We start from the raw sequence: 17,492 nt of genomic DNA, 5'->3' as shown, positions 1-17,492 counted from the left end.
TTCAGTTAGATAGGAGGAATAAGTTCAAGAGATCTGCTGTACAACATGGTGGCGATAGTTAATAACAATGTATTATACACTTGAAAATGGCTAAGAAAGTATATTTTAAGTGTTCTTACTACAAAAAATAAGTATGTAAGGTAATGCATGTATTAATTAGCTCTGGCTAACCACGCTGCAAAGTATGCATATTTCAAAATATGTTGTGTACCATAAATATATACAATATTTAGTTGTCAATTAAAACATAAAGACTAACAAGGAATATCTACATGAGAAATTTAGCTTTATTACCAATGCTGTTATTGGAAATACTGCTGTCATTTAAATTATATTTCGTTTTACCACAAACATACACCTGCACTTTAAAAGTGAACCAATTCCAGTATTCGCAACCAAAAAACATTCATAACTCACAAATGAAGTATAATATATTCAGAGAACAGACTGAATTTTAAAAGACAAGGAAATATAGAAGGCCTATTACAATTAAACCATTATTCCTCAGAAATATTCCAAAAGATGAAATAATAGTCATCAAAGTTCTACCTGAGACCAAGAAATATTTTGGAAAAAAATTTTATTGTTTCTTCATCACCAAAGGAGCACCCTTGATGGTGGAAGACACCCCCGTTCTTATGAGTTTAGTATTTTCACGGACAAAATTACGTGGACGGACTGGCATGCTGTCATGTGTCTTGTGAGTAGCATCAATTTTGGCTTTTGCATTTTTCGGTGGCACGGTAGTTGGAGATAATCCGTTGATCTCATACTTCCAGTACATTTCTTCTGTCTGGATACAAAGAGGGAGAAATTTTTATTTGAAATATCCAGGGACTTCAAAACATGTAGGGAAAAGTTCACTATAATTAACATCTTCTGTTCTCCATGTAGAGTATGGGAAAGGTACAAAACTGAAACCACTTGGAGTGACAATTAATGTGGAAAATAAAGAAAGTATTTCACTTTATGAATTAAGAATTATTTACTAAAAAATCTCTCAGAGATTCTCCCTGTAAACTAGGCATCCATCTGATAATAAGGGAAAGCAATCTATTTGGTTTGCATAAGACTGTTGTACAGTATGAACCCCAAGTAATAGAAATAGTACCTCCCAAGATAAACACATTCATGAGAATTTAAGTGTAACCATAGAAATGACTGATAAAATATATTTAGCTGCTTTGAAGATTATGAAAGTACATAGTATGTATAACTATTTATTTTTATTTTTTTATTTTTTAGACAGGGTCTCACTCTGTCACCCAGGCTGGAGTGCAGTGGCACGATCTTGGCTCACTGCAATCTCCACCTCCCGGGTTCAAGCAATTCTTGTGTCTCAGCCTCCCGAGTAGCTGGATTTACAGGTGTCTGCCACGACACCCGGCTAATTTTTGTATTTTTAGTAGAGATGGGGTATCTCCACATTGGCCAGGCTGGTCTCAAAATCCTGACCTGAGATCATACACCCTCCTTGGCCTCCCAAAGTGCTCACACTACAGGCATGAGCCACCGCCCCCAGCCCATAGTATGTATAACCATTTTAATATACCAAAAATGATGTAAGATCATTGCTGACAATCACCATCTAAATCCAACTGAGTAGAATTTATATAGTGATTTATTTAAACATTCTTCATTGCTTCTGCATATATGTTTATGTTTATACTGAAGTCTCATTCCTTGTGCAGAACTTCCTGAAACCACCTGTGTTTATGCTGGTGTCCTCCTAACACTAAGATTTACACCACATATACTCAGAAAACTCATTCAGAATAGGTCCAGACAAAGCGAATATTGCAATGCCCTGAGCTTTATATGTAATGTGATACCTGTCAATTAATATTAAGTGCAAGAATGTCTTGCACAACTGTCATAGCCTCATCTTAATCATATCTGGCCCATTTATCTATTGTTTGTAATAATTATGTATTCAGAATCAGTGTGTCAGAAGTGGACCAAACCAAGGAGTATAATATGACTGGGTAAAAAAACATTTTACTTTGTATAAGGATGTTTAATTTGAAAAACAAAGCTATATTTTAGTGATTGTGCATATACATATATTTTCCAGTACATTGACCCACTGGATGGGTAAAAATGAGTGAGCTAAATGAAGAGACCTACACCATGCCTGGCATTTGATACGAATGCCTGAGTTACTGCAGGGCCCTGCTCCCATGGCCAGCATTTAGTGGGTACACATGAGTAAGCTATATGAAGGGATCTATATCCTTATTCAGCACTTAGTGGGTACAAATGAGAGCTAAAATAGGGACTTGTACCTTCACCTTCGCCAAGACACTTTGAAAATAATTACTTTTAAAAACATTGTTTTAAGGTCCCAATTATATTTATTGAAATTCAATTAAGATTTAAATTTTACAGTAAGTGATGCTGAGTGTGTGTGTGCGTGTGTGTGTGTGCTTTGTGTGTGCGTATGGAAGTTGTTCATACTCTTCATTCCAAAAAGCTATACAACATTAATAGGCTTATTTTGTGAAATAAAGATTGAACATTATAGTTGTTTTACACATAGCTACATTTCTTCAGTCTAACCACAAATAAAAGCAACTATCCATGTATATTTTAAAAAATTAAAGATATAACTTTATATCTTCTATCCCCAATCTCCCTTTGAAAATATAAATACAAAATAGAAGTTAAAATAATATAAGAATACGTTAATACTTCTCGTTGATTTTTCACAAAAGAATGCCAAATTGACAATTATACTTCTCAACTATTTATTTAAAGAAATTTAAAAAAATAAACAGATGAAACTTCCACATTTAGGTTGTGTCTCTGGTGTTCTGAAAAGAGATCACCCAAAGTCCGTGATCTCATGGACTGAATAACCAAAGCTGTATATCTATTTTTATTTCCCAAGTTTCCATTAAGAAAGCTATATATTTAAGGTATAGTTCTACGAATGGAAACAATTGATAATTATCCATTAGCAGATGTGGTCTGTGTCCACCCACAACCCTCAGGTGTTTTCATAACACTGCCTGCTCAACTTTCAATTGTAAGATTGAAAGTTGTCTTTAGCCTAAAAGTCCTTACTATAAAATATGTGTGAAACTTCATAGATCAATTTTGTACCTCTTTGGCTCAAAATTGTTCAGAAACCCCAGAAGGCTTCTCTACTGGTGCTAGAGTTTGAACGATCCCTGAGAGCATTCTTCAATCAAGGATTGGAATAGTGGTGGTTACTGTATATGTAACCAAACTTTCTTAACCTCTCAGGTGTGAAAGCTCTGAGGTATGTGTTCCACGCCATTTCCCAGAGATCTTCCACGGGATTCATTTCCAGTTGCTCACTGTTGCAGATGCCTGGATAAAGTACCCTTTATATTTCTTCCCCTTCCCTATCTCACATCCTGTCTTCCCTACATCTGTTAACTGAGATCACATAGCAAATATGCTACTTGGATTTCAATCCTTATTTCAAGATCTGCATCTGAGGAAATACAAACCAAGATATTTACAATGCCATTTCCCACAATTTCATGCTAATGATCTGTTCCTTTAAAAGCAAACACAAATTATCAATGTCTGGTTATGTCTCTAGTTATAACAGGTATATCTGTATATAAATATTACTTATATGAATACTATATTACTTATATATTATAAATGAAATCACAACCATATATAATCTTATGTATTATATATTACTGTGTAATATATACTCTTATGTATATTATATATTGCTGTGTAATATATATGAATAATTTATATAAGTATAAAGATAGAGCATCATGTATTTTATGTTAGATAATTCTGATAATCCTCACATTTTCATAAACTAAGATTTATCATATCCACCAAGGGAAAGTTGAGCAGATTTACTATTCTCTTTGAGTAGCACCGCTTTTTGTAAAACAGACTAAATAAGTAAACTTTAGTCTCAAAGTCTCAAAGCTAGCACTATATATCTTGTTTACTAGTGGGAAAAGACAACTTTTAATAATTTTAAATTTGATTTAATGGAATGTGAAATTATGAAACTTTGAACAAGATTATTGAGGTTTGTTTGGGCTAATGTTTAATTAATATTAGCAAAATGTCAACAAAGGCTTTTTCTTCTTACTACCTACATTGTAAGGACTCTTAGAAAGATGAAAAGAATAGAAATAACTTACTCAAACAATATTCAATATTTTGTCTCTGTTCACTAAAACAATAAATTTTTTCTGCCTATGGCACTGGCTAATTATTGCTTGATTGAGAAATCTAGAAATCGCTTTTGTACCAGGAGTTGTGTGTATACGACAACATGCTTGTGTGCCGATGCTACTGAAAGTAGACAGTGGTAATAGATCTATCGTTTTAGAAATAGTTTGAAAGTTGTATTTAGCCTGAAAGCTCTTACTATAAAATATGTGTGAAACTTTATAGATCAACTTTGGTTACTGAATAAATGTTCAAAGTTGTATTTACCTTAACTGTTAATAAAATGATGACTTTAACAGATGATTACTGTCTCACATCACTTTTTTCAATTCAAATTAAATGTTATCATTTATTCCATTTTTTTATGTTAGACTTCAACATCTTGCCAATACTCTGCCTTAATTAAGGGCTCCAAAATTCCTATCTCAAATAACCTAAAGTTAATGAAGTCCTTGAATAGGTATGTTACAGAAAGTGATACATAACTATACAAATCACTTTACAGTCATTATTTGTCTCTTCCATAGTTCCTTAATATGGAAGGAAAGTTTTTTTTTTTTAACTTTCCTCTAGTGTTCACAGCTATTTGTTATACACCATACCGAAAATTCTGCTCTTGGACAAAAGAAAAGTAAAACAAGATGCAGCAGTTGAGATAAGTTGATTTTTGCACAGCAAAATTGTTATTCTTTATCTGTCACCATTTAGTAAAACCTTTTCTTGCTAGTTTATTTAGTGTCTTTAGTTGCATCAAACATCCTTGACTATTGCCTTTATAGAACTCACCTGTATTACTAATGTTGCTTTATATTTCCTACAGGACATTTTAGGTTTAAATCCTACAGTGATGAGAGTTCCGTTTGTGTTAAAAGGAAGAAGTTCTCCAGCCTGAGGTTTTACAAAAAACTCCAGATCACTGCCAGGTAGGAAGTGTGCGGTGAACGGCTCAGGATTTCTGGAACAAAAGTACAAAATTCAACTTAGTAAATTCCATCATTACTTCATTCTCTTTTTGAGAACTTGATGAGTAGACTTTGAATCCTCCTGCAATAGGCCTGGTTAACATTAATGCTGAATGCTTACCAAATAATAGTGAGGAGGCATTTTTTAAAAAAATCACTTAAGTCATTCTTCTCAGGGTGACAAAATGAAATTCTAAAGATTTTTAAAATCACATCTTATAATGCACAAAGAGGCTGGGCGTGGTAGCTCACGCCTATAATCCCAGCACTTTGGGAGGCCGAGGCAGGTGGATCATCTGAGGTCAGGAGTTGGAGACCAGCCTGGCCAACATGGTGAAACCCCATCTCTACTAAAAATACAAAAATTAGCCAGGCATGGTGATGTGCACCTGTAATCCCAGCTACTCAGGAGGCTGAGGCAGGAGAATCGCTTGAACCTGGGAGGTGGAGGTTTCAGTGAGCTGAGATCATGCCATTGCACCCCAGCCTGGGTGACAGAGTAAGACATAGCACAGTGGCTCATGTCTGTAATTCCAGCACTTTGGGAGGCCAAGGCGGGTGGTTCACCTGAGGTCAGGAGTTCCAGACCAGCCTGGTCAACAGGGTGAAACCCCATCTCTACGAAAAATACAAAAAATTAGCCGGGCATGGTGGCTCACGCCTGTAATCCCAGTTGCTAGGGAGGCTGAGACAGGAGAATCACTTGAACCCGGGAGGCAGAGGTTGCAGTGAGCCGAGATAGCACCACTGCACTCCAGCCAGGGCAACAAAAGCAAAACTCCATCTCAAAATAATAATAATAATAATGCACAAAGAAAACAATGTTGAATCTATACAAATTGGAACTATTCAATGTCCTTAATGGAAATTTAGGCATTTGTAAATTAATCCATATATAAAATGACTGACCAGCAAAGCTATCATAATACCTTTTGTTTCTGTTTCTATTCCATGGCAATATTTACTCATCTTTCGTTTAGCTTTTCACTTGCTGAGTGAAATGAAAGCACTTTATAATTTCATTAAACATTCTTGGGCCTGAAAATGGGTTGTTATGATCTGAAGTGGATTGAGTGACATTTAAGATTCAAAGGCTATCTTTATGTCAAGGTTGACTATACTTGAGATAAGGACTGCAAAGTAATTTGAAGAATTTCTTGGTAGAATACAGAAGAAGAGCAGAACACTGCGTGGAAGTTTTGAGAAATTTAAAACTCAAATTGACAGGAAGTGATACTCATAAAAGGCCAAGTTCAGCCTCCAAAAACAGATTCAACAGTGAAACATAGGAGAGATGCAGAAAGGATTCAGGCTGGAACTCATTGATCTATTCAGCAAATATGTATTGAGTATCATAACAGAAGGTTTGAGAACACGGACTGTGGATTGGAACCACAGCTTTATTTAGATGGATGACTTCGGGCAATTTACTTAACTTTTCCCTACTTCAGTGTTGACATCTGTTAAATCGTTAAGTCACTGCAAAGCCATTAGATTAGTGCCCGACACACAAAAAGTACATTATAAGGACTAGCCAATAATAATTGAGTCATCATTATCACTGTTGTTCTTATTTTAAAATATTTTATTACCAGTGCTAGGCTATGATGAATGATACAATAAATGAGAATGAATAAGACAGGGCACCTAAGGGAATTACATCAATAAAATGGCAGAACAGGAACTCCCAGACGTTCCTTCCACAAATGAAGATACAAATTCAACAACAGTCCCTTTTGTGAGAAATCCAGAAACCAGTTAAGAGGCTTTTGTAGCACAGTAGAGCATAAATTTTGCAATCCAGCCATTTGACAAAGAGCTAATATCCAGAATCTAAAAAGAACTTAAACAAATTTACAAGAAAAAATCAAACAACCCCATCAAAAGGTGGGCGAAGGATATGAACAGACACTTCTCAAAAGAAGACATTTATGCAGCCAAAAAACACATGAAAAAATGCTCATCATCACTGGCCATCAGAGAAATGCAAATCAAAACGATAATGAGATATCGTCTCACACCAGTTAGAATGGCGATCATTAAAAAGTCAGGAAAAAACAGGTGCTGGAGGGGATGTGGAGAAATAGGAACACTTTTACACTGTTGGTGGGACTGTAAACTAGTTCAACCATTGTGGAAGACAGTGTGGTGATTCCTCAAGGATCTAGAACTAGAAATACCATTTGACCCAGCTATCCCATTACTGGGTATATACCCAAAGGACTATAAATCATGCTGCTATAAAGACACATGCACACTTATGTTTATTGCGGCACTATTCACAATAGCAAAGACTTGGAGCCAACCCAAATGTCCATCAATGATAGACTGGATTAAGAAAATGTGGCACATATACACCATGGACTACTATGCAGCCATAAAAAAGGGTGAGTTCATGTCCTTTGTAGGGACATGGACGAAGCTAGAAACCATCATTCTCAGCAAATTATTGGAAGGACAGAAAACCAAACACCGCGTGTTCTCACTCATAGGTGGGAATTGAACAATGAGAACACTTGGACACAGGAAGGGGAATATCACACACTGGGGCCTGTCATGGTGTGGGGGCAGGGGGGAGGGATAGCATTAGGAGATATACCTAATGCTAAATGACGAGTTAATGGGTGCAGCACACCAACATGGCACGTGTATACATATGTAACAAACCTGCACGTTGTGCACATGTACCCTAGAACTTAAATAATAATAATAATAATAAAACGAACTATATTGAAGCCAGTAGGAAAATTATTGGCACCCTCTTGCCATTATCCCTCCTGCTGGCACAGTGCCACATAATTGGGAAGAAATGCTCAGCTTCTGGCTTCTCTGTAGGGAAGGAAGAAGAAGGCTGGACCAGACATCCAATGTTCTGACTTTACAGGAGGGTGAGGCTGCTCAAGGGGCTGGCTTCTGATTTGCCTGTCTCAGAATGCTGATGGGACTTAGCATGCTCTAGACTTCTGAGGACTACTAAGAACAAAAAAAGGCTGAGTGGTGTGCTGCTGCTTCAGAGGACTAATGGTACAGCAGACAGACACCAGAAGGAACAAGAGACTATAACTTTCTGTAAAAAGAAATAAACCAATACATCTCTCTAAATAGAAATATACGTGAACAAGTCCAGAAAATACACATCCACATAAAAGGTTTGCAAGGCCTCCAGAATCTCTAGCCAGGATGATTGGTGAAAATCTTTCCAGTAGAAAGCCAGTCTGTGAAGATTAAGAGAGACACCACGAACAAGCCCACAGCTGGCCTCTGCCTCCACAGAAGTGTCCATAGTTGCCTCCTGCATCTGAGTGTGTGTACATTGCTGGCTCTAGCCTCACTGCTGCCTGCCCTGGCCTCTTGCTTCTTGACCCAGAGTCAAGACTAAGGATCTCAAGGGTCTTCACAGCCACCATGGGCATCCCATATCTCTTGCAACCATGGATCATACAGTTGCTGATGTTACAGACTCTGGCTGCCTGAGCCAAAGCAATATTCATCTCTCACAGCCTGAAGCTACTGCATGCCACCACACTTAGAACACTACAGAACTAGACCCAGTGCCATAACACATCCCAGTGTGCCCTGTTCCCCTAAAGGTGAAAGTTTTTATTTACTGAAGCCAATTCATAAAGTCTGGAAAAGATAACTTCTTTAAATGAGCAAACTTCTTAGCAAGGCTAGAAAGATCATGAAGAATCAGGGAAATATTACACCACCAAATAAACAAAATACTGCACTTTGAACAATGGATAGATCATCTAGATTACATATCAATAAATAAACATTGGATTTGAACTACACTTTAGATAAATGTACTTAACAGCTATATACAGAACATTCTATCCAACAGCAGCAGAATACACTCTTCTCAAGGGCCACATAATATTTTTCAGGGTGGATCATACGTTAAGCAACAAAACAAGTCAGCAAATTTTAGAAGATTGAAATTATATCAAGTATCCTTACTGACCGTAGCGGTATGAAACTGAGAATCTATATCAGGAGAAATACAGGAAAATTCACAAATACGTGGAAATTAACATGCACCTGAACAACCAATAGGTCAAACAGGAAATCAAAAGGCGTATTAGAAAATATCTTGTTCCCTATAACCGCGTGCACTCTCCCATCCCATTCTCTTTCCACCATCTTTCCGCACTGCTACAATGGTGCTCATGAATGTCCTGGCTGATGCTCTAAAAAGTATCAACATGCCGAAAAGAGAGGCAAATGCCAGGTTCTTATTAGGTCATGCTCCAAAGTCATCATCCGGCTTCTCAGTGTGATGATGAAGTATGGTTACATTGGCAAATTTGAAATCACTGATGATCACAGAGCTGGAAAAATTGTTGTGAACCTCACAGGCAGGCTAAACAAGTGTGGAGTGATCAGCCCAGATTTGATGTGCAACTCAAAGGTCTAGAAAAATGGCAGAATAATCTGATTCCATTCTGCCAGTTTGGTTTCATTATACTGACAACCTCAGCTGGCATCATGGACCATGAAGAAGCAAGACGAAAACACACAGGAGTGAAAATCCTGGGATTCTTTTTCTAGAGATGTAATACATATTTACAAATAAAATGCCTCACGGAAAAAAAGAAACATATCGAGACAAATGGGAATGAAAACACAACAAAACAAAACTTAATGGGATGCAGCAAAAGCAGTATTAAGAGGAAATCTTTTTTTTTTTATTAATTTTTTTTGCATACAAAAACAATAAACATTTTCTAAAAATACATACAAACAAAAATGTGTATCAAACATATTAGGAAGGTTGCACATGGGAAGTCGGGGAATAGAAATGGGGGTGGGAGTTAAAATAAATGAGAGAGGGACTTTATATGGATCAGTGATAATAACTCAATCCTCTATTTGACAAAGAAGAGGGAGAAGGAAGAGGAAGAAAAGGAAAGTGGGATAAAGGATCAGAAAGGGAGGAAAATAGAAAAAATTAGAGTATGACTCCAGGGTAGACCTGTTTTGTTGTCACTGAGTTGGTTGGTTGGTTTGTCTGTTGTATTCTTCATGTTTCGCCAAGTTGGCCAGACTGGTCTCGAACTCCTAGCCCGAAGTGATCAACCCGCCTCGCCCCCCAGAGTGCCGGGACCACAGGCGTGAGCCACCACGTCCAGCCCCCACATTGCTTCTGGCCTCCGTGGTAGACCTCCCAGACGGAGCGGCCAGGCAGAGGAGCTCCTCACCTCTACCCAGACACGGGGCGGCTGGGCAGAGGGGCTCCTCACTTCCCAGACCGGGCGGCCAGGCAGAGACGCTCCTCACTTCTTCCCAGATGATAGGTGGCCGGGCAGAGGCGCTCCTCACTTCCCAGACGATGGGTGGTCGGGCAGAGGCGCTCCCCACTTCCCAGACGATGGGTGGCCGGGCAGAGGCGCTCCTCACCTCCCAGATGATGGGTGGCCGGGCAGAGGCACTCCTCACTTCCCAGATGGGGCAGCCGGGCAGAGGCGCTCCTCACTTTCCAGACGATGGGTGGCCGGGCAGAGGCGCTCCTCACCTCCCAGACGATGGGTGGCCGGGCAGAGGCACTCCTCACCTCCCAGACGATGGGTGGCCGGGCAGAGGCGCTCCTCACCTCCCAGACGGTGGGTGGCCGGGCAGAGGCGCTCCTCACTTCTTCCCGGACGGGGCGGCCGGGCAGAGGCGCTCCTCGCTTCTTCCCGACGGGGTGGCCGGGCAGAGGCGCTCCTCGCTTCTTCCCGGACGGGGCGGCCGGGCAGAGGCGCTCCTCGCTTCTTCCCGGACGGGGCGGCCGGGCAGAGGCGCTCCTCACTTCCCAGACGGTGGGTGGCCGGGCAGAGGCGCTCCTCACTTCCCAGACGATGGGTGGCCGGGCAGAGGCGCTCCTCACTTCTTCCCAGATGGGGCGCCCGGGCAGAGGCGCTCCTCATTTCTTCCCGGATGGGGCGGCCGGGCAGAGGCGCTCCTCACTTCTTCCCAGACGGGGCGGCCGGGCAGAGGTGCTCCTCACTTCTTCCCGGACGGGGCGGCCGGGCAGAGGCGCTCCTCACTTCTTCCCGGAAGGGGCGGCCGGGCAGAGGCGCTCCTCACTTCTTCCCGGACGGGGCGGCCGGGCAGAGGCGCTCCTCACTTCCTCCCGGACGGGGCGGCTGGGCAGAGGCGCTCCTCACCTCCCAGACGATGGGAGGCCGGGCAGAGGCGCTCCTCACCTCCCAGACGGGGCGGCCGGGCAGAGGCACTCCTCACTTCCCAGACGGGGCGGCCGGGCAGAGGCGCTTCTCACTTCCCAGACAGGGCGGCCGGGCAGAGGCGCTCCTCACTTCCCAGACGGTGGGTGGCCGGGCAGAGGCGCTCCTCACTTCCCAGACGATGGGTGGCCGGGCAGAGGCGCTCCTCACTTCTTCCCGGATGGGGCGGCCAGGCAGAGGCGCTCCTCACTTCTTCCCGGACGGGGCGGCCGGGCAGAGGCGCTCCTCACTTCCCGGACGATGGGTGGCCAGGCAGAGGCGCTCCTCACTTCCCAGACGGGGCGGCCGGGCAGAGGCGCTCCTCACTTCCCAGACGGTGGGTGGCCGGGCAGAGGCGCTCCTCACTTCCCAGACGGTGGGTGGCCGGGCAGAGGCGCTCCTCACTTCCCAGACGGTGGGTGGCCGGGCAGAGGCGCTCCTCACTTCCCAGACGGGGCGGCCGGGCAGAGGCGCTCCTCACTTCCCAGACGGTGGGTGGCCGGGCAGAGGCGCTCCTCACTTCCCAGACGGTGGGTGGCCGGGCAGAGGCGCTCCTCACTTCCCAGACGGTGGGTGGCCGGGCAGAGGTGCTCCTCACTTCCCAGACGGTGGGTGGCCGGGCAGAGGCGCTCCTCACTTCCCAGACGGGGCGGCCGGGCAGAGGCGCTCCCCACCTTCCAGATGGGGCGGCGGCCGGGCAGGGGCTGCAATCCCAGCACCCTGGCAGGCCAAGGCAGGCGGCCGGGGGGTAGAGGCTGCCGCGAGGCCAGACCACGCCACCGCACTCCAGCCCGGGCAACACCGAGCACTGGGTGAGCGAGACTCCGTCTGTAGTCCCAGTACCTCGGGAGGCTGAGGCGGGCAGAGCACTCGGCGTCAGGAGCTGGCGACCAGTGTGGCCAAGATGGCGAACGCGTGCCTGCATCCAAAGGAGAAAAGGCAGGCAGCGGTGGCGCGCGCCGGCAGTCCCAGGCAGTCGGCGGCGCGGGCAGCAGCAAGCCGAGTAGATTGTAGCCTGCGCCAGAGAGGGAAAGAAAGAAAGAAAGGAAGGAAGGAAGGAAGGAAGGAAGGAAGGAAGGAAGGAAGGAAGGAAGGAAGGAAGGAAGGAAGGAAGAGGAAATCTTATAATGACAAATATCTACATTAAAAAGGCAGATCTCAAAATAAGCCACTTAAATTATATGAACTAGAAAAAGGACAAACTAAACCCAAAGTTAGCAGAAGGGAGAAAATAATAAAAAATAAGAGCAGAAATAAATAAAATAGAGAATAGGAAAGTCATAGAAATTTGACAAAACAAAGAGTCTTTTAAAAATAAATTTTAAATTGACAAACCATGAGTGAGATTCAGATAAGAAGAGAGAATACTCCAAGAAATCAAGCAAGAAATAAAGGGGGAGACATTTCAATTGATTTCTCAGAAATATAAAGGAACACATAATTACTATTATGAACAATTATCTGTAAGCAAATTGGAAAACCGAGAAAGAAATGTATGTATTTCTAGAAACATATAACCTACCAAGATTGAACTAATAAGGAATAGAATGCTTGAAGGGGCCAATTTTAAAAAAGATTGTAGCATTAATTAAAAGCTTCCCAAAAAAGAAAAGTTCAGTACCAGATGGCTTCATGGCTAAATTCTACTAAATATTCAAAGAAGATTTAATACCAGTCCTTATTAAAGTCTTCCAAAAGATAAAATCTCATTTTATGAGGCCAGGATCACCCTGATACCAAAGCCATACAAAGACAACAAGAGAAAAAAAAAAACTACAGACCAATATATCTGATGAACATGGAAGCAAAAATCATCAGTGCAGTACTAGTAAACCATTTCTGCCAATACATTAAAAGGCTCTTCACCATAATCAAGTGGGACTTATCCTTGAGATACATGTTTTGTTTAGCATATGCAAATCAATCAACGTGATATACCAAATTAAAAGAATGAAAGATAAAGCTACATGATCATCCCAATGGATGCTGAATAAGCATTTGGTAAAGTTCAACATCATTTCATGATAAACTCTCAACAAATTAAGTTAGAAGGAAATTTCCTCTCCATGATAAAGGCCTTTTATGAAAAGCCTACTGCTAACATCACAATCAATGGAGAAAAACTGAAAGCTTTTCTTCTAAGGTCTGGTACAAGGAGAAAATGCCCCCTCTTTGCATGTCTATGTAACATACTAGAAATATCAGCAAAAGCAATCAAGCAAGTAAAAGAAATAAAAGGCACCCAAATCAGAAAGGAAGAAATACTGTCATCTATCCCTATCTGCAGAGGGTGTGTTCCTATATGTGGAAAACTGTAAAGATGACACACACACACACACACACACACACACACACACACACGCATGCAAAAACCTGTTAGAACTAATACATAATCTCAGTAACACTGACATTGATGGATGAAAAATCAACATACAAAACACAGTAGCATTTATATATTCTGACAACAAACTCTCCCGAGAAGAAATCAAGAAAGATTTATATAGCATTAAAAAGAATAAAATTCTTAGAAATACATTTAGCCAAGGAAATAAAAGATCTATACACTGAAAACTGTAAAATTTGATTTAAAATACTGACAAAAACACAAATGGGAAAATACCTTGTTTTCATGAGATTGAATAATTAACATTGTTAAAATGTCCATACTACCCAATGTGATCTACCAATTTAATGCTATCTATAAAAATTCTAGTGTTATATTTTAAATAAATAGTAATCTCTAAACACTTCAACTAGCCAAAGCAATTCTGAGCAAAAAGAAAAAAGCTGGTAGCATCCCACTGCCTAATATCAAAATTTATTACAAACCTACAGTAATTAAAATAGTATGTTACTGTCATAAAAACAGATACATAGGCCAATAGAACAGAATAGAGAGCCAAGAAATAAGCATATGCTGTCAAGTAATTTTTGACAAGGGCATCAAGAACACACAATTTTAAAAGGTTAGTGTCTTCAATAAATGATGCTGGGAAACCTCAATATCTACACCAAAATAAATAAAATTGGACCTTTATCATCTATATTTTGGTCAATGATGAACCGTACATACAATGGTTGTTCCATATGATTTTAATACTGTAGGTAACTGCACCTTTTCTGTGTTTAGGTATACAAATATTTACCATTGTGTTGCAGGTGCCTTCATTATTCAGTATAGTAACATCCTGTGCTGGTTGTAGCCTAGAAGCAATAGGTAATGCCATACGGCCTAGGTGTGCAGTACGCTATACCATCTAGGTTTGTGTAGATGCACTCTATGATGTGTACAAAATGATGGAATCACTTAAGGATGCATTTCTCAGAACATATGTTTGTCATTAAGTGATGCATGACTGTACATACAAAAGAAGGAATCATAGTAAATGAATATATGCATATATGCACAAAGTAGAATTGCTATACTATGTCAGAATATCACACAACACTCGCAGAAATTTATCAATCATCAAAAAATGTTGCCCTAAATTAGCTTCCCAAATATTCACCAAGATGTTCTAAATCCACAAAATTTTTAATGAGTATAAATTCACATCAAGTTTTCTTTATATGCCATCATTTTTTTAAAGAAAGTAGCTTTATTGTTATTGTTAGAAATAAATGGAGACTCAGCTGTGGTATAAAAGTGTTAATGAATTAGGGTTTAAACAATGTGGGCAGCATGATTCACTAAAGACTTCTTAAATTATATGTATTTAGGTGTGTGTATTCATACATATACATGCCTAAATACACACACACCCAGCCCTACAATTAGTTTTCTTAATGAAAATGCCCATCTACAGAAGATTTTCATTTTATAACAAGATAATTTCTATGTAGCATCATCCCAAATGACTATTTCAAAATATGATTAGCTTATATTACTAGGAAACCATTGGTTTCTAATTCCTGTACTCTACCAGAATTGAGTTGGACTTAGTGATAGTGGCCAAGAGATGGTGGATTTCTCATTTCCTAAGATTTACATTATAGTTTTTTGTGTAATTCATAATGCTCATTTATATAAAAATAATTTTTAAATGTTATCACAAAGGGCAGACATTAGTAAAAAATAGGATATTCAGAAAAATAAGGATTTTATATTTCTCAAAAGTTTTACTTATTGCTAATCACTTATATGCACATAAAATATTTTAGGAATAGGTAACCTATTTTGATACTTTGAACTCTGTTTTTATACTGATTCTTCAGAATACTTTGTATTATTATGTTTAAAATTATCCCTGGATACACTAATGCTTTACATATTTAATTTAGGAAACAGAGTAGCTACCACCATGGGGTTTGTCATGCATCTTTGTCCTTCTTTCCTCTCCTTGTACGCCCAGCATACAAGAAAAATGTATAGTCACTAGGACAGGGGGTCATTCCTTTTCAGAACTTATTTTATTCTTGATTCCTTAAAGTAAAAGGAAATATTACTGGGTTCATGAGGAACCAGTCAAATCCTGAATATAATTAGGTCTGCCTGTTTTCCTATCCTATTTTTTTTCATATACGCCCCTCCAGTTCCCTAGATCTTCAAGATAACTTGAAATTTCTAATACCTACCTAGGTGTAAGCCTCCCAAGGGCTGGTAAATAAGCTAGAAATATTCAGTAGCTTATTTACATCACTGAATCCTCTAAAAAAAGTTTAAAACAGACTTAATGTATGGAAGCGGGTGGTTTCCATTTGCTGTAGAAAATAAACCATGCAAAGACTTGGAACCAACCCAGATGTCCATCAATAATAGACTGGATAAAGAAAATGTGGCACATATAACCCATGGAATACTACGCAGCCATAAAAAAGGATGAGTTCACATCCTTTGCAGGACATGGATGAAGCTAGAAACCATCATTCTTAGCAAAATACAAGGACAGAAAACCAAACATCTCGTGTTCTCACTCATAAGTGGGAGGTGAACAATGAGAACACGTGGACACAGGGAGGGGAACGTCACACACTGGGGCCTGCTGGGGGGTGGGAGGGTGGGGGTCTGGGGGAGGGATAGCGTTAGGAGAAATACCTAATGTAAATGATGAGTTGACGCGTGCAGCAAACCAACATGGCACATGTATATCTATGTAACAAACCTGCACGTTGTGCGCATGTACCCTAGAACTTAAAGTATAATTTTAAAAAAGAAAATAAATCATGAAGAGAGAGGACATTCACCTTCTTCTGTAACTTGGTTATGTTACCCATGATGATCTGATCCTTGCCACCCAAAGACTTGCAGCTGGTGACAATACCCAGGAGGAATCTGGACAAAATTTTTTGACTTAGAAGAAGCTAAAAACATTCAAGTTAGCATACTCCACTGTGGCAAGCCTGCACATTCTTTAACAATTTTCCCATAGAAAGGTGGGATCTATGTTCCCTTTTTTAAATCCAGGCCAATATAGTGACCCCTTTGTAACCAATAAAATGTGACTAGAGTGATTGTTGTTGAACTTGTGTGTGTAGGTCAGAAAATGCCATGCATCTTCTATGTGCTTCTCTCGGAACGTGCTCTCTATGGAAAACCAATCACAATGTACAAATTCAGCTATCCGGGCATCCATTAAAGAGTGACTACATGGAAGCACTATCAGTCAACATCCAAAATAAACATCTCCAGTTATAAAAGTAAGTCATTTTGATCATCCAGCTGTGTAAAACCTCCAGATGACTGTAGACATGGCCAGCATGTGACTTCAACCACAGGAGTGACCCTATGTTATTAAAATGTATCGCAAATCTGCACATTAGAAGCACTCATGGGGAATAATTCCATTTGCTATTGAATCTTTAAAAAAATCACTCTCCAGCATCAATATTATAAAGGGTATATAATTATGCCCTTAGAACAAAAATAGAAGAAAATCAAAATCTATACTTTAGAAAATACCCTATTGAGATTTTCAGATTTATCCCTAATTCTAAGTAGTTCATTCAATATAACAGCATCATCAGGGTTCAACACAGAAGAGTCAGGGTTTGTTTTTTTTTTTATATTTTGAATGTGTTTTTCGTACATAATTGTATATCATAGAATTTCTGACAACTGCCTTTATCCACTAGAAAAATGTTCATTGCAATCTAATGAACTAAGTCTACTGTATATTTCTGTAGAAACTGCCCTTGAACTTAATAC

At 40.2% G+C, this 17,492-nt stretch overlaps 1 protein-coding gene and 1 pseudogene across 1 annotated transcript in view; one reads left to right on the top strand and one right to left on the bottom strand.

The window, feature by feature from the left end:
- Nucleotides 1–563: 563 nt before the first annotated feature.
- LOC129487942 (cilia- and flagella-associated protein 47) overlaps nt 564–17,492 on the bottom strand; it is a 477,840-nt gene continuing 460,911 nt past the window's right edge. Inside the window, exons 63-64 of the mRNA XM_055289494.2 lie at nt 4,966–5,134; nt 564–793 (exon numbers count right to left, since the gene is read on the bottom strand). Of these exons, the coding sequence (XP_055145469.1) occupies nt 581–793; nt 4,966–5,134 (382 nt within the window). The 3' untranslated portion in view covers nt 564–580. The remainder of the gene's footprint in view (nt 794–4,965; nt 5,135–17,492) is intronic.
- Nucleotides 9,302–9,717, top strand: LOC129487944 (small ribosomal subunit protein uS8-like; annotated as a pseudogene).

This window comes from Symphalangus syndactylus, chromosome 8 (genome assembly GCF_028878055.3).
Source record: "Symphalangus syndactylus isolate Jambi chromosome 8, NHGRI_mSymSyn1-v2.1_pri, whole genome shotgun sequence".
NCBI classification, from domain to species: Eukaryota; Metazoa; Chordata; class Mammalia; order Primates; family Hylobatidae; genus Symphalangus; species Symphalangus syndactylus.
The sequence above is the reverse complement of the archived record's forward strand: the minus strand, read 5'-3'. Positions and strand labels throughout refer to the sequence as shown.